Here is a 21,325-nt window from a genome sequence, read left to right as displayed (position 1 = left end):
ACAGGTAAGTTCCTTGTTAAACTAGGAACAATGGCTTGTAGGGCTAACTCAACTGAATGTAATCTTTCCCACAGTGTTCTGTTACTACTGGAAAAAGTACTTCATGCAAATGAGCAGTTGTGTGCACAGATGGTGGGCCCAAGCCACTATGTGCATCTGTTTCCTCTGCCAGCTGCTTCCTCTCCTTGATTGACAGGGCCAGGTTCCTGCAGAGTTAGATCACCTGACCATGTAAATAAATGGGAGACAGAGGGACTGGCAGAGGAAGGCAGGTGAGCAAGGGTGGGTGCAGTGTGGGCCTGCCATCGGTGCACTAAAAGGAGTTGTCTCACCTCCAACATTTGCCACCAATGTCAATTGCAGTTGTCCGGAAAGGCCCCTCTAAACCCCCCCACTTCCCGAAAGTGAAAGAGCACTCTGAGAATGCAGCCACCCTACATTCATTTCTGTGGGGTTTTTGGTGTTTGCTCAGCTGTTTCCAGCAGTCCCATAGAGGTGAATAAAGGTGGGAAAGAATTTAAATTGCATAGACGCTACATACAAAATTTTAAATTGCAGATATACAAATAATGTAGTACCCCTACGCACTTCACTTGGTAGTGGGGACTAACTGGGTAGCTCAATACCTATGCCCTTGACAAATTAATGGTCCCACAAGCAGCAGATGTACTTCCCCCAAACTCCTTTATTACAGAGTGAACACTTGTCTCCACCATGAGAAGTAATTATTATTATTATTATTATTATTATTATTATTATTTTTAAGTAGAGATGGGACACCACCAGGCCTGATTTTTCTTACATAATTTCCTCCAGTGGTAGAGGAAAGTTGACTGCATGTGTACGATCGGCATATCCAAAGGACCAGATGTTGCATATGCTTTCCACCAGAAGTCCAGCACAGGTCAACAACTATTTTTGGCCCCAAAAAATGGAACAAAAAGGAATTGGTAAAGCAAAGCTTCAGCTAATTCCCATTTGGCTTTTAAACTATCAAGTGTTTCACCCTGCCACACGAATCAGTGAAACATATGCATTCAATTGTGGGGCGCAACAGCCAGAAATCCGATGAACATCAATTATTGGTCAGAAGTTGAAAAAAACAGGTAGCCGGGGAAAAAAAAATGTATTCTAGTCAGCTAATGGACACTCAAGTGTGATTAACCCTGGAATACACCACAAATTAAAGTATAAATTAATAAATCTGTATCATTAGCAACTGATATTTGAAAACAGATGGTATGGGATACAAAAAACATATACAATCAAGATCTAAAAATATATAAAAGTATGCTTGTGAAGTCCTGATATCAAAATATTAGGTGTATATGTAAACATACAGTGGGATGCGAAAGTTTGGGCAACCTTGTTAATCATGATTTTCCTGTATAAATCGTTGGTTGTTACGATAAAAAATGTCAGTTAAATATATCATATAGGAGACACACAGTGATATTTGAGAAGTGAAATGAAGTTTATTGGATTTACAGAAAGTGTGCTGTAATTGTTTAAACAAAATTAGGCAGGTGCATAAATTTGGGCACCACAAAAAAGAAATGAAATCAATATTTAGTAGATCCTCCTTTTGCAGAAATTGCAGCCTCTAAATGCTTTCTGTAGGTTCCAATGAGAGTCTGGATTCTGGTTGAAGGTATTTTGGACCATTCCTTTTAACAAAACATCTTTTAGTTCATTCAGGTTTGATGGCTTCCGAGCATGGACAGCTCTTTAGGTCACACCACAGATTTTCAATTATATTCAGGTCTGGGGACTGAGATGGCTATTTCAGAACGTTGTACTTGTTCCTCTGCATAAATGCCTTAGAGGATTTTGAGCAGTGTTTAGGGTTGTTGTCTTGTTTGAAAGATCCAGCCCCGGCGCAGCTTCAGCTTTGTCACGGATTCCTGGACATTGGTCTCCAGAATCTGCTGATACAGAGTGGAATCCATGCGTCCCTCAACTTTGACAAGATTCCCAGTCCCTGCACTGGCCACACAGCCCCACAGCATGACAGAACCACCACCATATTTTACTGTAGGTAGCAGGTGTTTTTCTTAGAATACTGTGTTCTTTTTCCTCCATGCATAACGCCCCTTGTTATGGCCAAATAACTAAATTTTTTTAGTTTCATCAGTCCACAGCACCTTATTCCAAAATTAAGCTGGGTTGTCCAAATGTGCTTTAGCCCACCTCAAGCGGTACTTCTTGTGCTGTGGGCGGCGAAAAGGCTTCCTCTGCATCACTCTCGCATACAGCATCTCCTTGTGTAAAGTGCGCCGAATGGTTGAACGATGCAGTGACTCAATCTGCAGCAAGATAATGTTGTAGGTCTTTGGTGCTGGTCTGTGGGTTGACTGACTGTTCTCACCATTCGTCACTTCTGTCTGAGATTTTTCTTGGTCTGCCACTTCGAGCCATAACTTGAACGGAGATTGTGGTCTTCCATTTCCTCAATATGTCCCTAACTGTGGAAACAGACAGCTGAAATCTTTGAGACAGCTTTCTGTATCCTTCCCCTAAACCATGATGGTGAACAATCTTTGTCTTCAGGTCATTTGAGAGTTGTTTTGAGACCCCCATGTTGCTACTCTTCAGAGAAAATTAAGAGGGAAACTTACAATTGACCCCCTTAAATACTTTCTCATAATTGGATTCACCTGTGTATATAGGTCAGTGGTCACTGAGCTTACCAAGCCAATTTGAGTTCCAATAATTAGTTCTAAAGGTTTGGGAATCAATAAAAAAAACAGTTCCCAAATGTATGCACCTGCCTAATTTTGTTTAAACAATTATAGCACACTTTCTGTAAATCCAATAAACTTCATTTCACTTCTCAAATATCACTGTGTGCGTCTCCTATATGATATATTTAACTGACATTTTTTATCGTAACAACCAACGATTTATACAGGAAAATCATGACTATTAACAAGGTTGCCCAAGCTTTTGCATCCCACTGTATATTATAAAATCCAAGTACCGTAGTATGGACTAACGTGTAGAAGTCTAGTGCCGATACGATATACAATGTGGATCATTAGAGCCCTATAAGCATAAAGCAATAAAAATGAGTTGGATTACAAATACTAATTGAAAAAAAAATCAATAATATAGCAAAGGGTCCATCTGATGGCTAATATACTAAAGTGACTCGGTAAGACCAAAATTGGTAATATATAAAGACCTTTTAAAGACTATCTGTGTTTAACTTTGTTTTTGTTGGGGATTTAGACGTTCCTTGAGGCTTTGTTGTACTTCCTATATGCTGGAGGCCACAAGGCCTCCAGTATATAGGTAACAACCTGGAACCCTATCCCATATGTTGTTGAATGGGGATAACTCCCTTACTATTTGTCACTATCGCGCTCTGAAAATCGTGTTTTGAAATTGTTCCATCCACAGTGATACACTTATACAGCACAATTGTCAGGAAGGATCATATCTAGGAATGTCCCCATTAACTATAATGGGCATCAGCGGAGGTCTGCAACCCAGCTTCAGTGCCAACACCTAATTCAAATTCCTAGTTTAAAATGTTTTTCAATACGCAGATGGGAATACTGGACTAATTCGGTGAAGTCTTTCACGACACGTAGCCAATACATTTTAATGCTGTATGGAAACGGCATTAACAGTTTTGGAACTAAATGACTTCGGGTCAATGATCTAAAGCTCAATTTGAGAAATCGTAGTTGCCTTATCCCGTTGATCTGGTCCTGCATGCCTTCTCCCGTGTGTCTTCTTTTTGGTCCACTGCTTCTTTTATTAGTCTCCAGCAGGGACATGATCTGCTTCACTGCAGCCAATAAGTGGCTTCATTGAAGATCTCTTGTGGACACTAGTCATTGGCTGCAGCAGAGCAGATGGGCATGCTTGTGCAGGAGAGAAAGTAAGCAAGCTGCAGACCGGAAAATGGACACATAGGAGTGGTGTGCAGGATGAGAGCTGCAGGCAAGTATAAATCTTTCCATAGAGCAGGCAGGCTCCTGTGAAGTTATTTATTCACGGACAACCCTGAGCACTGAATATAGCAGCTACACTTTACATGTTTGTTTTTATTCCTATTTAGACTTGCACATGATTCTTCATTTCCAGTGCCTACATACTATATATTTAATTCTAAAATACACACCTAGGTTTTAGAGATGGGGAGAATATTTTGCATCGGACCTCACACCAGGAAAAAAATAATAATCTGCTCTCCTCTCCTGTTTCGGCTGCCACTTCTGAGATCTAGCATTTAAACTGCCGCTCTGTGCTGTGACCAGTCGTCTGAGCAGAGTATAGTCAGCTTATGGAATGTTAATATCGCTGCACTCTTCTACTCTCCTCATGAGCGCTTTTGTAATGGCAGCACTCATTAGTATTCAGCCTATAAGATGCACCGACAATGGGGTGTCAAAGGTGCGTCTTATAGGGCGGAAAATATGGTTTATATTTTCTGAGGATAAATTCATAATTTTTTTTCAATTGCGTGTACGTGTTTTTCACTTAAAGCCACAGGCCCTGGTTCACCATGCATTCACTCCAGAATTCTGGCTTCAAAAAGGTTCAGTGGTGCTTTTGATTTGTGCAAAAATATTCAGTTTTGAAATATGGGTGGGAAAATGGGCATGGCTAGCTATAATCGCTTCTTACACCCAAAAAAATAATTAAATGTGATAACATTTTTTTATTTTATTTTTTGTTTTTTTTATATCAATAAAGATTGTCCTTAAAAAAAGGTGCTCCTACTCGGCTCAATAGACATAACTATAAAAAAATTGGGGATAAGAATATGGTGATGTGAAAAAAAGTACATTTATCTTTTTTTCAGTATTATCCCCTTAACGCAAAACGCTAGAATGCCAGAATGCATTCCGCCATACATGCACGGCGGGCTGATCAGGTGAGCACTGCGTGCCCGATCATTGCAGGGGTCTGGCAGTACCTGGTAGCCAGGCCCCTGCTGTATTTGCCGACATTGCGGTTTACAGCGATGCCGGCGAATTAACCCCTTCTATGCTGCGGTCCACGCTGACCGCGACAGAAGTTGTTTCCGGTGGGTGAAGGAGTGCACAGAGTCCCCGCGCTGCTGTGGTGGGGACTCTGTCAGAAGGCAGCCCGATGCCTTGCAGAGGCTGCCCGATGCCTTGCACGACATCCGGACCTGCATTCTACGGGTGCTGAGGAGATCCAGCCTCAGGCTGGGTCTCCTATGCAACATGTGTGTGACTGTGTCATACATTATGTACTATGTTACTAGACAAATACAATTTTACTTATTTTTATAATAAAAAATAGAAACGAAAGCAAAACCGCACATATCCGTAACGACTGGCTCTATAAATATATCACATGATCCACCCTGTCCGATACACCATAAAAACTGTCAAGTCACCTTACATCAATAAAAGTGCAACACCAATCGATCAAAAAAGGCTTATGCCCCCCAAAATGGTACCAATCTGTCGCCTTTTCCCGCAAAAAATGAGCCCCTACATAGGACAATCGCCCAAAAAATAAACTATGGAGACACTAAAACATGATTTTTATTTTTGTTTCAAAAGTGCTTTTGTGTTAAATGTAAAAAAAAGACATATTGGGTATCGCTGCGTCCGTAACCTACTCTATAAAAAATACCCCATGACCTAACCCCTCAGATGAACACCGTGAAGTGTCAAAAAGGCAATTTTTTTTTTTTGTCATCTTGCATCACAAAAAGTGTAGTAGCAAACAATCAAAAGGTCATATACCACCCAAAATTGTACCAAATAGTCATCTCATACTGAAAAATGAGCCCCTACATAAGACAGTCGCCATAAAAATATGGCTTTCAGAATATAATCACAAAAATATTTTTTTTTTTCAAAAATGCTTTATGTAAAACTGAAACAACCAATATTTGCTATGGTCACGTCCGTAACAACCTGCTCTATAAAAATGGCTAATGATCTAACCTGTCAGATGAACATTGTAAATAACAAAACATTTTTGTTACCTTGCCTTACAAAGTGTAATATAGAGCAACCAAAATGAATCTGTGTCCTAAAATAGTACCAACAAAACTGCCACCTTATCCCGTAGTTTCCAAAATGGGGTCACTTTTTTGTAGTTTCTACTCTAGGGGTGCATCAGGGGGTCTTCAAGGGATTCTGTCACCCCATTTTAGCCTATAGAACTGCGGACATGCACGGCTAGATCGCCACTAGAATGTCCTCAATATACTTGTCCCATATCTGTGTGGTTTTGTGTTAAAAAAAAATGACTTTATAGATATGTAAATGAGCCTGGTAAGCCGAAGGGGCTGGACTAATCTTCTTGGAGCCCAGCCACGCCCCCTATGAAGGAGCCCAGCACCGCCGGCATCCTCCGAATCTCCTCCTTGCTCACAAAGTTGGATCGCTGTAATTTTGCGATGTGCGAGCTCGCGCATGCACAGTTCCATCCCTGAGGCTGATGCCAGCACAGGGAAGGAACACTATGCCGGCACTGCACGAGCTCGCGCATCGAGAGATTGCGGTGATCTAACTGTGAGCAAGGAGGAGATTCGGAGGACACAGGTAGTGCTGGGCTCCTTCACAGGGGGGAGTGGCTGGGATCCAGAATGGTTAGTAGCGACCCTTGGGCTCCTTACCAGGCTCATTTAGATAGCTATAAAAATTTTAAACACAAACCACACAGAGCTATGGGACAAGTATATTGTGGACATGCTAGCGGCGATCTAACTGTGCATGTCCGCAGCTTTATGGGCTAAAACGAGGTGACGGAAGCCCTTTAAAATGTGACATGGCAAGTAAAAATTATCCCAGTGAAATCTGCCCTTAAAAAAAAAAAATATGGCATTCCTTTCCTTCTGCGCCCTGCTGTGTGCCCGTACAGCAGTTTACGACTACATATGGGGTGTTTTCCCTTTCATCCTCCATGACTGCATACCATGAGAGATGACCCGCTTCCAACCAGGTAGGGACAGGAAGTATAAAATAGACCCTCCTCCAGCATATCCTCAGTGTCTTCCTGTCCCTCCAGGTGGGACATGGGTCAACACTCATGGCATTTGCTATGGGTCCACCTCTGTGTAGGCAGGCAGAGGTGGGGGAAATCTGGGAATGCCTTTTTTTGCACATGAGGGGGCAGGCAGCACCAACCTCCTATATTGGAGTTGTATTGGTGCTGGAAGTGTAAGTATGTATCCTGCTCCTTACCTCCTGCCTTGTGCCGGCTTGGAGGGGCCATGTGCTGACTGGACACTTACTTCCTCCGGTCTCAGCAAGACGCTCCTCATCACAGCGCTTCCTCTGGCGCCTAGTGATGACATCACCGGAAGTGCCGATGCGATCCACGGGGAACTTACGGTTTTGTGACGGCCGTAGGGGGCGGGGCTTAATTCAGCGCAACAGATCAAGACGGAGGTCGTCCACTGATCTGAGGTCTGAAGGTAAGGAGAGATTAAAAAGAGGGATGCAGAGCAGCAAAATGTCGGACATAGCGACAGGATCCAATTCGCTTCCCTTTGAAGATATGGGATCATTAAAAGATCCCATGGATAAGAAAGTAGATTCCACTTAAAAAAAAAAGTCTGGGAAGATGCTATGGCTGTATTTAAACCCAATTTAGCTGCAACTTCAGTTTCAAGGTCTCTAAAAAAAAAAAAAAAAAAAAAAAAAAAGTGGTTACAGCAGTTGGAAGTCCTACTTCAGGAAGGGAGACCTTATGATACTCTAGAGCAGGGATCAGCAACCTTCGGCACTCCAGCTGTGGTGAAACTACGACTCCCAGCATGCACACTTGCCTAGCAGTTTTCAGAACTCCCATAGAAGTAAATGAACCATGCTGGGAGTTGAAGTTTCACCACAGCTGGAGTGCCGAAGGTTGCTGACCGCTGCTCTAGAGGATTCCTTTCCCCTTTTATTAAAAGCGGTAGACTTCTTATCTGATGCAACAGCGGAGTCAGTTAGGCTAGCTGCCAGAGCTTCTAGTCTAGCAGTAGTAGCTAGGAGGGCCCTATGGTTGAAATCCTGGAATGGGGATGTTGCATCTAAAATAAAATTATGTAATTTACCTTTTCATGGCAATGTAATGTTTAAACAGGACTTGGAATCCATATTGGAGAAAGCAGCGGATACAAAAAATCCTTTCCAAAGGAAAAAAACAAAAGAAAATTTCCATTTTCTAAAGCAAAGAAAAGGGGTCCTTTTCAGTCTAAAAGAACAGAAGGGACAGTGGTCAAAAGGGAAAAATCAAAATATGGGAAGGAACAGAGGTTTCATGTTCACCCCCTAAAATACGGAATCTTCTAAGCAATGACACAAAGATTCAAGTGGGGGGGGGGAGGCTAAATTATTAATATTTTTTTCTAGAAAACTGGGAAAGTATCACCCAGAATACATGGGTGTTAAACATCATAGCGGAAGCTCTAGATATTTCATTCAGTTTTCTTCCCCCAGAAAACTCTTTCAGGGTATTACCCATCCAAAGAACATCCCTCCTTTAGGAATCTCTCGAGGAGCGTGTCCAAAATCTTTTCTCCCAAAGAGCCATTATTCCAGTACCCTATTCTCAACAAGAGAAGGGTTACTACTCAACAGTGTTTTTGGTGAAAAAACCCAGCTCAAAGTTCCGGTTGATCCTAAACCTGAAAAAATTGAACAAATTCATAAGATACGAAAGGTTCAAGATTGAAAACCTAAGGTCAACCATAAACTTGTTGAAAAAAGGCGATTTCTTAGCATCCATAGATCTAAGAGACGCATATTACCATGCACCTATATGCAAAGAGGCCCAGAGGTATCTGCGGTTTGCAGTAATTCTGGGGAAAAGACTGTCACTTTCAGTTTCAGGTTCTCCCCTTCGGGATCACCTCTGCGCCGAGTGTTTACGAAGGTGATGACAGAGGTCATTGCACATCTAAGAAGAATAAATATCTTAAACCCCTACTTAGACTTTCTTTTGGTAGGGAACTCAGAAAAGGATCTAGAGTTAAAAATATCAAAAACTTGTCAGATCCTGTCCCAATTAGGGTGGATCGTAAACTGGAAAAAGTCAAAACTCTCCCCTTCACAAAGACTATTTTTTTTTTTATTTTTTTTTTTAGGAGTATGTCTAGACTCCATACTTCAAAAAGTTTCTTCCAGTTGAGAAAGTATCAAATAATAAGTATCAAGATTCTCTGAGAGGGAAAGCATGAGACTGTTGGGCTCCCTAACATCGTGCATCCCTGGAGTGAAGTGGGCCTAATTCCACACTCGCACTTTGCAGCAGTGGATACTCAGAGGTTGGAACAGAAGGCAAGAGGCCTTTAGATCTGATAATTCCTCCTTGAGTAAACTCCCTCCAGTGGTTTCCCGATCAAATTCAGACAATCACCACCGACGCAAGTCTGTGTGGATGGGTAGCTTACTGCTCCTTCCATACCTGCCAAGGATGGTGGTCTATGGATCAGAAGAGTCAATCCTCAAACCAGAGAGAACTCTAAGCGGTTTGGGAAGCATTTAAAGCCCTGTCTCAGGAGACAATAGGGAAAGATATACAAGTAAGATCCGACAATACTACAGTAGTAGCCTACCTAAATCATCAGGGAGGAACAAGGAGCGAGAGTCTGGGCCAATTGGCGGAAAAAATATTTTCGTGGGCAGAAAATCGCGTACATTTCCTTTCAGCGGTACATCTCAAGGGATTTTTAAATGTAAAAGCAGACTTCTTAAGTCGGGTTCCTCTAAAATCCACAGAGTGGAGTCTGGAGAAACAGGTATTTTCCCATATAACCTCAATGTGGGGGATTCCGCAGGTAGACCTTTTCGCCACAGCACAAAATTCAAAGCTTGAGAAGTTATTCTCTTTAAATCCATTTGACGGAAACATAGGGGTAGATGCGCTAGCACAAAAGTGGGATTTTCGCCTAGCGTATGCATTTCCTCCCCTAGCATTAATTCTCAGAGTATTGGGGAAGATCAGGCAAGAAAGGGCTCATGTAATACGGATAGCCACACTATGGCCGAAAAAATCATGGTTCCCTCTGTTGAAAACTCCGTCATTAGGGAGTCCATGGATCCTCCCCTGGACAAAGAACCTTCTAGCCCAAGGTCCAATCTGTCACCCCCGGGTAGAAAAACGACACCTGGCTGCCTGGAATCTGAAAGGTTAACTTTAAAATCCAAAGGTCATTCAGATGATATAATAAATACAATGGCAGCTAGCAGAAAGGTGGTGACCTCTAAGATTTATTCCAGAGTTTGGTAAAAATCTTGTGCTTGGTGTTCTCAATCTAAAAATTCCTGCCAGATTTTTTCCATTCAGTCGGTATTGGGGTTCCTACAATCTGGTTTTGATACAGTATTAGGATGCAACCCTTTAAGGGTGCATGTATCAGCACTAAGCTCAGTCTTTGATATAAAAATCGTGGACCACCCTTGGATTATTAGGTTTTGATATATCTCATGGTATGCCGTCATGGAGGATGAAAGGGAAAAACTAGATTACTTAACGGTAATTTCCTTTTCATGAATCCTCAATGACTGCAGGGATTTTCCTGACTAAAACAACTGTTATAAAAAGTAAATCGTGTGTGTGTGTGTAAAAATACATATACATTATATTGGAAGAATAGATTCTCTAGGCTGTCGCTCCAGAAGACACTGAGGATATGCTGGAGGAGGGTCTATTTTATACTTCCTGTCCCTACCTAGTTGGAGGCGGGTCATCTCTCATGGTATGCTGTCAGAGGATTCATGAAAAGGAAATTACCGGTAAGTAATATGGTTTTCTGTAAACGTCAGAATCGGGGCAATATAATAGTTTTGTTTGGCTGTTAACCTTTGCTTTGTTAGCGGGGGTAAAAAAATTATTTAAAGGTATTCTGTCACCAAGTTTTTGGCTATAGAGCCGAGAACATGCACGGCTAGATCGCCGCTAGCATGTCTGCGAAATATATGTCCTATAGGACTGTCTGGTTTTTTATTTCTTTAAAAAAGGATTTTAGATATGTAAATTAGTCTTGTATGTGTCCACCTGTGAAGGAGCCCAGCACCGCCTATGTCCTCCAAATCTCCTCCTTTCATCAACTATAGATTGCCGTAATCTCGCAATGCGCAAGCTCGCACATGCGCAAGCTCTTTCCCTGAGGCTGATGCCAGCACAGGGAAAGGAACACTATACCGGCACTGCGCATGTGCAAGCTCACGGCAATCTATAGTTGATGAAAGGAGGAGATTCGGAGGACATAGGCGGTGCTGGGCTCCAGGAAGGTTAGTACAGCCCCTTGGACAGATACAAGACCCGTTTACATATCTATAAAAATCCTTTTTTATAGAAAGTAAAATCACACAGCCCTATAAGACAGATATATTGCTGACATGCTAGCGGCGATCTAGCCGTGAATGTCCGCAGCTCTATCCCAAAACTTGGTGACAGAATCCCTTTAACCACTTCAGCCCCGCTAGCTAAAACCCCCTTCATGACCAGGCCACTTTTTACACTTCTGCACTACACTACTTTCACCGTTTATCGCTCGGTCATGCAACTTACCACCCAAATGAATTTTACCTCCTTTTCTTCTCACTAATAGAGCTTTCATTTGGTGGTATTTCGTTGCTGCTGACATTTTTACTTTTTTTGTTATTAATCGAAATTTAACGATTTTTTTGCAAAAAAAATGACTTTTCACTTTCTGCAGTAAAATTTTGCAAAAAAACGACATCCATATATAAATTTTTCGCTAAATTTATTGTTCTACATGTCTTTGATGAAAGAAAAAATGTTTGGCCAAAAAAAAAAATGGTTTGGGTAAAAGTTATAGCGTTTACAAACTATGGTACAAAAATGTGAATTTCCGCTTTTTGAAGCAGCTCTGACTTTCTGAGCACCTTTCATGTTTCCTGAGGTTCTACAATGCCCAGACAGTAGAAAAACCCCACAAATGACCCCATTTCGGAAAGTAGACACCCTAAGGTATTCGCTGATGGGCATAGTGAGTTCATAGAACTTTTTATTCTTTGTCACAAGTTAGCGGAAAATGATGATTTTATTTAAAAAAAAATAATTTCTTACAAAGTCTCATATTCCACTAACTTGTGACAAAAATAAGAAAAATTCTAGGAACTCGCCATGCCCCTCACGGAATACCTTGGGGTGTCTTCTTTCCAAAATGGGGTCACTTGTGTGGTAGTTATACTGCCCTGGCAATTTAGGGGCCCAAATGTGTGAGAAGTACTTTGCAATCAAAATGTGTAAAAAATGGCCTGCGAAATCCGAAAGGTGCACTTTGGAATATGTGCCCCTTTGCCCACCTAGGCTGCAAAAAAGTGTCACACATCTGGTATCGCCGTACTCAGGAGAAGTTGGGAAACGTGTTTTGGGGTGTCATTTTACATATACCCATGCTGGGTGAGAGTAATATTTTGGCAAAAGAACTTTTTTTTTATACAAAATTGGCATTTGACCAAGATATTTTTCTCACCCAGCATGGGTATATGTAAAATGACACCCCAAAACACATTCCCCAACTTCTCCTGAGTACGGCGATACCAGATGTGTGACACTTTTTTGCAGCCAAGGTGGGCAAAGGGGCACATATTCCAAAGTGCACCTTTTGGATTTTGCAGGCCATTTTTTACACATTTTGATTGCAAAGTACTTCTCACACATTCGGTCCCCTAAATTGCCAGGGCAGTATATCTACGCCACAAGTGACCCAATTTTGGAAAGAAGACACCCCAAGGTATTCCGTGAGGGGCATGGCGAGTTCCTAGAATTTTTTATTTTTTGTCGCAAGTTAGTGGAATATGAGACTTTGTAAGGAAAAAAGAAAAAAAAAAAGAAGTTGGGGAATGTGTTTTGGGGTGTCATTTTACATATACCCATGCTGGGTGAGAGAAATATCTTGGCAAAATTTTTTTCTCACCCAGCATGGGTATATGTAAAATGACACCCCAAAACACATTGCCCAACTTCTCCTGAGTACGGCGATACCACATGTGACACTTTTTTGCAGCCTAGATGCGCAAAAGGGCCCAAATTCCTTTTAGGAGGGCATTTTTAGACATTTGGATCCCAGACTTCTTCTCACACTTTCGGGCCTCTAAAAAGCCAGGGCAGTATAAATACCCCACATGTGACCCCACTTTGAAAAGAAGACACCCCAAGGTATTCAATGAGGGGCCTGGCGAGTTCATAGAATTTTATTTTTATTTTTTTTGCATAAGTTAGCGGAAATTTTTTATTTTTATTTTTTTTATTTTTTTTTTTCCTTCTAAAAAAGTCTCACTTTCCGCTAACTTAGGACAAAAATGTAAATCTTTCATGGACTCAATATGCCCCTCACGGAATACCTTGGGGTGTCTTCTTTCCGAAATGGGGTCACATGTGGGGTATTTATACTGCCCTGGCTTTTTAGAGGCCCGAAAGTGTGAGAAGAAGTCTGGGATCCAAATGTCTAAAAATGCCCTCCTAAAAGGAATTTGGGCCCCTTTGCGCATCTAGGCTGCAAAAAAGTGTCAGTGCCCTGGCTTTTTAGGGGCCCTAAAGAGTGAGAAGTCTGGAATATAAATGTCTAAAAATGTTTATGCATTTGGATTCCGTGAGGGGTATGGTGAGTTCATGTGAGATTTTATTTTTTGACACAAGTTAGTGGAATATGAGACTTAGTAAGAAAAAACAAACAAAAAAATATATATATTTCCGCTAACTTTGGCCAAAAAAAATGTCTGAATGGAGCCTTACGGGGGGTGATCAATGACAGGGGGGGTGATCAATGACAGGGGGGGTTGATCAGGGAGTCTATATGGGGTGATCAGTGGTTCATAAAGGGTTAATAAGTGACGGGGGGGGGGGGGGGGGGTAGTGTAGTGGTGTTTGGTGCTACTTTAGTGAGCTGCCTGAGTCCTCTGGTGGTCGATCCAAACAAAAGCGACCACCAGAGGACCAGGTAGCAGGTATATTAGACGCCGTTATCAAAACAGCGTCTAATATACCTGTTAGGGGTTAAAAAAAAATCACATCTCCAGCCTGCCAGCGAACGATCGCCGCTGGCAGGCTGGAGGTCCACTCTTACATTCCGTTCCTGTGAGCGTGCGCGCGTTCACTGGAAATCTCGGCTCTCGCGGGAGGACGCGTATATGCGTCCACCCAGAAGAGCAGGGCCGCCGGCAGGATGCATTCCTGCGTACGGCGGTCCTGAGGTAGTTAAAATGGAAAATCTGCCAAAAAAAAGTGAAATTCGGAAATTTCATCTCCATTAATTCTTGTAGAGCACCTAAAGAGTTAACATTTAACATGAAATCTATTTTGAATACATTGAGGGGTGTAGTTTCTAAAATGGGGTTATTTTTGGGTGGTTTCTATGATGTAAGCCTTACAAAGTGACTTCAGACCTGAACTGGTCCTTAAAAAGTAGGCTGTTTGTATTCAGGCATAACTATATTTATTGGTGGAGCAGTGGCCACAGCACCTCCCTTCTACTCCCCCTCTAAGTATTATATTAATTGCGGGGCCCCCCTCCACACGATTTAATCATTGGTGGCAGTGGCCCCAGGGTCCCCCTTCCTCACCCATTGGTGGTGCAGTGGCCGCTTCTGATTGGAGCCCCAGCAGTGTAATCGCGGGGCTCAGATCGGTTACTATGGCAGCCAGGATGCTACTGGAGCCCTGGCCGCCAAGGGAAACTACTCTGCCTGCTGCCCTGTGCATAGTGCACACAGCAGAAGGGAAAGTCCTATTCACCCTAATGGAGCTCTATTAGGGTGAATATGACACGGGTTCTAGCCCCTAAGGAGGCTAATAGTTATTAAATAAAAAGTTGGAAAAAAAAAGCATATGGGGAGTTGTAGTTTTGCAACAGCTTAAGGCCTGCAGGCTAGGCATCCCTGTAAATAATTTCCATTCATTGTATTGCAGGCTCGTGGATTTCTGCACACTCCCTTCTGAATACTTTTGATTTTCTGTTCGAAAAACAAATCTGCCATATGTGAATATACCCTTTTGGCTGGGTAACTGTTTGAGGTTGTTCTAGTTTTGTGTACAGTAGTGGCCAGTCTCCACTATTGGAAGGAAGTTTGTGTTCAGTAGGGGCAATAACCTCAGTCAACTTTATTTTTATTAAGGGAGCTTTATAGGATTTTTTTTTTTTTTTTTTTTATACTGATGGTACTTTGTTATGGTAACTTGCCTTATGCTGCTCAATTTCTAGAGTAGAGGAAGAGTCTGCTCAGAAGAATATAGCTCTTAAGAAAATTAGAGAGCTTGAAGCACAGATAAGTGAACTACAGGAAGACCTGGAATCTGAAAGAGCTGCTCGCAGCAAGGCTGAAAAACAGAAGAGGGATTTGGGAGAAGAACTTGAGGCTCTTAAGACGGAACTAGAAGATACACTGGACTCCACAGCAGCCCAACAAGAGCTCCGGTATGACTGCATATTGCAATGTTTTCTGAGTCTATTTAAAAAAAAAAAAAACACTAATGCATTATTATAATTCTCAGAACAAAACGTGAACATGAGGTGACCCAATTAAAGAAAAGCTTGGAAGAGGAAGCTCGAATTCATGAAGCCCAAATCCAGGAGCTTAGACAGAAGCATGCTCAATCGGTAGAAGAACTTTCTGAGCAGCTAGAGCAAACCAAACGGGTGAGAGAAAGCTAGTTCAGTGTACTTTGAACTGTATTGCTATATGGGTTAACATTATTTTTTCTTAAATTTTGGGCTTTCATTGTGTGTTCAGTGTTAGTTTTTACTTAAACACTGATTAGGAACTCGGTGCCCATGGGGGGGAAAGTAGAGGTGGCCCCATGTTGTAGGCAGAGCCAAAATAGTAGGTGTAGCTAAGCAAAGTAGGTGGGGTTTTTGTGGGGACAATCTAGCTTTTGATACTATTTTGGAATGTGTTTTTTTGATGACTTTTTAGTAAATTTTTTATTTTATTTTTTGGGCCGATGAAATTACTGACTCCGCTACGATTTTTTAAATATATATATTACATTCACTATACGGGATAAATACGTATATTTTAATCGTACAGGCATTTTGTACACGACAAATATTTATTTTTATTCTATATTTTTGTTTTTAATATGGAGAAAGGAGCTGAGCGGGCCCCATGTTTAAAGTCCTGACTTCCACGTGTGTACGTGTATGATTGTTGTTGGGAAAGTGTTAAAATGTAATTCTCCCATATAACTAAAGTATTCCACATTATAATAGTTTTTGAGAATAAAACTGTGTATTTCAAAACCACCTATTCCCATTTTATCCAAATTGTCACTGCCAGGTCTCAAACCCAGGACCTTCTGTATGGGAGACAAACCTTACCAGCTGAGCCACCAGTTTGAATGTGAATTTCTCAAACTAAAAGCCTTTACTAAGTATTCATGTACAATGCGCTGGTATTGGAATTCCTTCCAATGAGAAATGTACTCTGTATCACACTGGTATTGTCATTCCACCCCAACAACGGCCTATAGCACAGAAGGGCGAGCTGGCTGCCTACAATATGTGATAAAGGTTGTGTGGTTATCTAGAATGAGGACAACATGACTGATTTCTAAGGGTACTGTCACATTAGTGTTAGTTTTCTGGTCTTTAGTTCAGTCACAGGGGCTCAATACCAGAAAAAAACAGATCAGTTTTATCCTAATGCATTCTGAACGGAGAGAAATCAGTTCAGTATGCCTCAGGATGTCTTGAGTTCAGTGACTCTTACGGTATTTGGCCAGAGAAAATACCGCAGCATGCTGCAGTATTTTCTCGCTCACATCATTGGGGGACACATGACCGTGGGTATAGCTTGCTGCTGCCACTAGGAGGCGACACTAGGCTGAAAACTGTTAGCTCCTCCCCTGCAGGCTTTACCGTCTCCAGCCTGGAGAGAGCATTTCAGTTTTTACCTTAGTATCGTAGGAGGCAGACCTCCCTGGTCAGGGTGGCTCTTTTGGAAATTTTATTTTAATTTTTTATTTTATTAGGTTCATGGGGCACAGATTCGCATGGCAGGCCCTGGGAGGCTAGCTGGTGTCAGTTGTCCCACCGCCTCCTTCCCCCCCCAGCCTCTCTTCCCTGCTTCCCACAAGGAATAGGGCCACCTACTCACCAGCCCTATCCTGCCCGGACCCCTGATGCCTCTGCCAGCGGTCGTTAGGTGGCCCTGCTGGGACAACATCTATGGGCGAAGTCCACAGAAGACAGGTGAGTATTACTCCCCTCTCTCCCTCCCTTAGCTCCTCACCCCTGTCTGCTGGGTAGCGATCTCCCTACCTGTGTCCTCAGTTCCTCAGCGGCGGCAGTACGGCACTGCGGGGGTTAATGTCGGCAGCATAGCGGCTGCAGTGGCTCTGCTACTACAAGGAGAGCGGTCCGATCTCTCCCTCTTCAGCGCTCTTCCTCCCCACTCCACTTAAGTCTCCAGGCATCTCCTGAGGCAACATCTCTGGCGCTATATTAACCCCATCCAGTCTCGTGGTGGCTCCTAGCATGGGAGCAGGGGGCGTGGCTTCTTTACGGCAATTTCCTCACACGACCCGTGTGGGCGGGTGGGGCCTATTCTCCCCATGCGCGAGGATGGGGCCTATTTCCCTGTGCAGGGGCGGAGCCTATATTACCACCCCGGAAGACCTCTCCAGTGCTCCCTTTGTCACAAGGACACAGGACCTGGGACTTCTAATGGTAGATCGCTACCCCCTCCAGCATAGAGAAGCCACACAATTTCAGACCCAGGCACCGTGCAGGGCCACTTATTATGCCTGCACTTCATGTTCTGTTAAATTCCCTCGTGGCCAGTCACTCTCACTATGCTCTGCATGTCAGGCGGCCCCACAGAGCCATCCATCCATATTGTCACAACCCACAGGAGTTCAAGACCCCTCTGGCTGTGGAGAACCTGACTGGGCAAGGTCCCTGTCCCGGGCAGTAGAAGACCTCTCCAAAGTCTCCCATTCTACCCTTTCATTGCTGGGTCGTTTGGTAGAGAGATCACCCACAGTGCAGCCCTCACCTTCGCAAGGCGCACAAACTAGGAGCAGGCTTGCTAGCAAGCATCCCAGATCAGGTCGTCATTCCTCTTGACGCCTCTGCATCCCCTCCCGGTTCCCGATCAGACGTCCTCCATTTTAGGCAACGCACTATCAGATTGAGATTGCGGATTCAGATACAGAGATGGACCTGGAGCAGACTTCCCAGATTGCGTCTATGGTAGTCTGATTTCAGCTATCCAGGACACTTTCCAAGTTCAGGAGGAACTCCTCGCCACCAGAGTGTCGTTTTTGCGTACAAAGCGGACCCCTAAGTCCTTCCCTGTATAAAACGACTTTTCCGTTGTCGCAAAGGCTTGGGATTAGCCAGGTTTGCGCTTCATTGTCCTAAAGCGGTTAGACTTGCTCTACCCCTTTCCAACTGATTGTGTGGAAAAATGGGTCTCACCTCCGAAGGTAGACCCACCGGTCGCTCGCCTTGAAAAGAACACGACTATTCCGGTGGCGGATGGTTCCTCTCTCCAGGACCCGGTAGATCGGCGCATTGACTCGCTATCGAAGTCTGTCTTTGCAGCCAGTGGTTCAGCCTTACGCCCGATCGGCATGGGTAGCAAAGGCGGTTTCAGAGTGGGCCCTCCGTTTGAACAAAGACCTTGCGATCAATCTTCCCCCGGTGTAACTCCAGTCCTTGGCGGTACAAATTTCGCAGGCAGGAAGGTACCTCTGCGATGGTCGCCCGTTCCTCGGCTCTCGCGGTTTCTATCTGCCGAGAATTGTGGCTTAAAGTCTGGTCGGCGGATTCATCCTTCAAACGTTCTTTCAAGACTTCCCTTTGCCCGGTCTCGACTCTTTGGTACCCGGCTAGATGATATTTCGAAAGGGGGGGGGGGGGGCACCCATTTACCGCAACCGAAGGCGAAACGTTCCTTTCGTCCTAGGGTCACATCTTCCCGTTATCAGTCCTTTCGGACTTGTTTGCGGGCACTTGTCCGGCGGCCCCACCTGCATCTAGGCCACCCAATCGGAACCAGCGAAAAGGCCTATCCTTCAAACCCCAGCCAGCATGGCATCCGCGAGCGCAACAGCCTCGTTCTACTCCCGGGAAACAGCCCTCAGCATGAAGGTGCTTCTTTTTCAGGAAATGTGGCGAACTCATATATCGGACGCTTGGGCATGAGAGGTAGTGACATCAGGATACAAGATAGAATTCAAATCTATCCCACCCAACCGTTTTTTCCTCTCCCAGTTGCCCAAGGATCCAGGTCGGACAGCTGCTTTCTCCCAAGCAGTCCAGTCCCTTCTCATACGGGGCGTGATAATTCCGGTCCCCTTGCACGAAAGACTTTCGGGTTTCTATTCAAACCTTTTCGTAGTACCCAAAAAGGAAGGCGATGTTCGTCCAGTGCTGGACCTCAAGATAGTGAATCACTTCCTCTGCATTCAACGGTTCAAAATGGAGTCACTCCGCTCCGTGATTGCCTCTTTGGTACAGGAGGAACTCATGGCATCGATAGACATCCAAGATGCCTACTTACACGTTCCCATCACACCCGCTCATCAACGTTTTCTTCGTCTTGCCATTCATTCATCTCACTACCAGTTCGTCGCCCTGCCATTCGGCCTAGCGACAGCTCTGAGGGTGTTCACAAAATTGCTTGCCCCCCTCCTCCCATATCTAGACGATATCTTGATCAAAGCATCTATGGTCTCCCAATGCGAAGAGTCTTAAGATCATTTTGAGCACCCTGTCATGCTTCGGGTGGATAGTCAATTGGTGGAAATCCTGCTTATCTCCCACCACACAAATCAGGTTTCTGGGCGTGATACTAGACTCAGTGCAGCCGTGGTACACCTGCCATTGGACAAGAGCGTGGACATTCAGAGATCTATGCGCATATTACTCCAACGCCGTCTATCCGCAATTGCATGCGGGTGCTGGGCATGATGGTGGCCTCCTTCGAAGTCATTCCCTTCGCTCAGTTTCACACAAGGGGTTTTGAACGAGCCATCTTGTCATCTTGGGACAATTCCCCGGATTCTCCGCATCGCCGGATCCGGCTGTCTCTTCAAACACTTGCAGCCCTCGGTTGGTGGAAAGTCTGCACACCTGTTGGCAGGGAAATCCTTGCAGTGATATGGACAATCATTATAACAGATGCCAGCCTTCGCGGTTGGGGTGGAGTTCTCGCCACACGGACGGTCCAGGGTGTTTGGTCTCCATCGCAGTCCAAACTTCCCATCAACATACTGGAACTGCGGGCCATTTATCTCTCTTGTCCATTGGACTCCACTTCTGTAGGGTCGTCCAATCTGGGTGCAGTCGGACAATGCCTCAGCTGTGGCCTACATCAACCACCAAGGAGGGACTTGCAGCCTTCCGGTGATGCAGGAGTCTGTCAAAATTTTGCAGTGGGCGGAGTCCCGTATTCCGATTTCAGCAGTCTTCATCCCGGGAGTGGACAACTGGACAGCAGACTTTCTCAGCCGGTCAACAGTGGACCCGGGGGAGTAGTCCCTCCATCCGTGGGGGAGTAGTCCCTCCATCCGGAGGTGTTCGAGGCCATCTGTCTCGGGTGGGGACGTCCGGAAGTGGACTTGATGGCGTCCAGGTTCAATCACAAGCTCCCGTGCCTCCTCTCTCGCGCAAGGGATCTAACGGCACTCGGCGTGGACGCTCTTGTGGCGCTTTGGGACAGTTTTGCATTTCTTTACGTGTTCCCACCGTTACCACTTCTACCTCTGATCCTACGCAGAATCAGGAAGGAAGGCATCAAGACAATCCTGTTCGCCCCAGACTGGCCTCGACTAGCTTGGTACTCAGAACTCATTCTTCTGCTAGGAGATGCTCCATGCCAATCAGAACCGATCTACTCGCCCAGGGTCCAGTTTTCCATCAGAGTTTAGATACGCTACGTTTTAACGGCGTAGCTGTTGAAACCTTTCTGTTGAAACGCAGAGGTTTTTCTGATGCAGTCATTCGAACCATGATTAGGGCCAGGAAACCTTCCTCTTCTCAGATTTACTACCGGACCTGGAAATCCTTCTTGCGTTTCTGTGAGGAACGAGCTCTTCCTCCCAGGCGTTTTTCCCTTCCAACGGTTCTAGCGTTCCTTCAGTCAGGATTGGACCTGGGCATGGCTCTCGGTTCCCTCAAAGGGCTGGTCTCTGTCCTGTCCATTTTTTTTTTTTTTCCAACGTACTCTAGCCGTCCTAGGTCCGATTAATACTTTCTTGCAAGGAGTAGCTCACACCATTCTCCCATATCGTTCCCCATTACATTCTTGGGACCTGAACCTGGTTCTCGGTGCACTCCAGACAGCGTTGTTCGAACCTCCGAGTGAAGTTTCCGTCCGTCTACTTTCCTGGAAAGTGGCCATTACCTTTATTCGACGGG

General features: G+C 44.3%; 1 protein-coding gene across 2 annotated transcripts in view; it reads left to right on the top strand.

The window, feature by feature from the left end:
• Positions 1 to 21,325, top strand: part of MYH9 (myosin heavy chain 9) — a 304,187-nt gene that overhangs the window by 223,128 nt on the left and 59,734 nt on the right. For both annotated transcript variants that reach the window (XM_044302210.1, XM_044302209.1), the window contains 2 exons: positions 15,161 to 15,373; positions 15,451 to 15,595. In XM_044302210.1, coding sequence (XP_044158145.1) covers positions 15,161 to 15,373; positions 15,451 to 15,595 — 358 coding nt within the window. The remainder of the gene's footprint in view (positions 1 to 15,160; positions 15,374 to 15,450; positions 15,596 to 21,325) is intronic.

Source organism: Bufo gargarizans, chromosome 7, assembly GCF_014858855.1.
Source record: "Bufo gargarizans isolate SCDJY-AF-19 chromosome 7, ASM1485885v1, whole genome shotgun sequence".
Lineage (NCBI taxonomy): Eukaryota > Metazoa > Chordata > Amphibia > Anura > Bufonidae > Bufo > Bufo gargarizans.
This window is presented reverse-complemented; position numbering and strand designations above follow the sequence as displayed.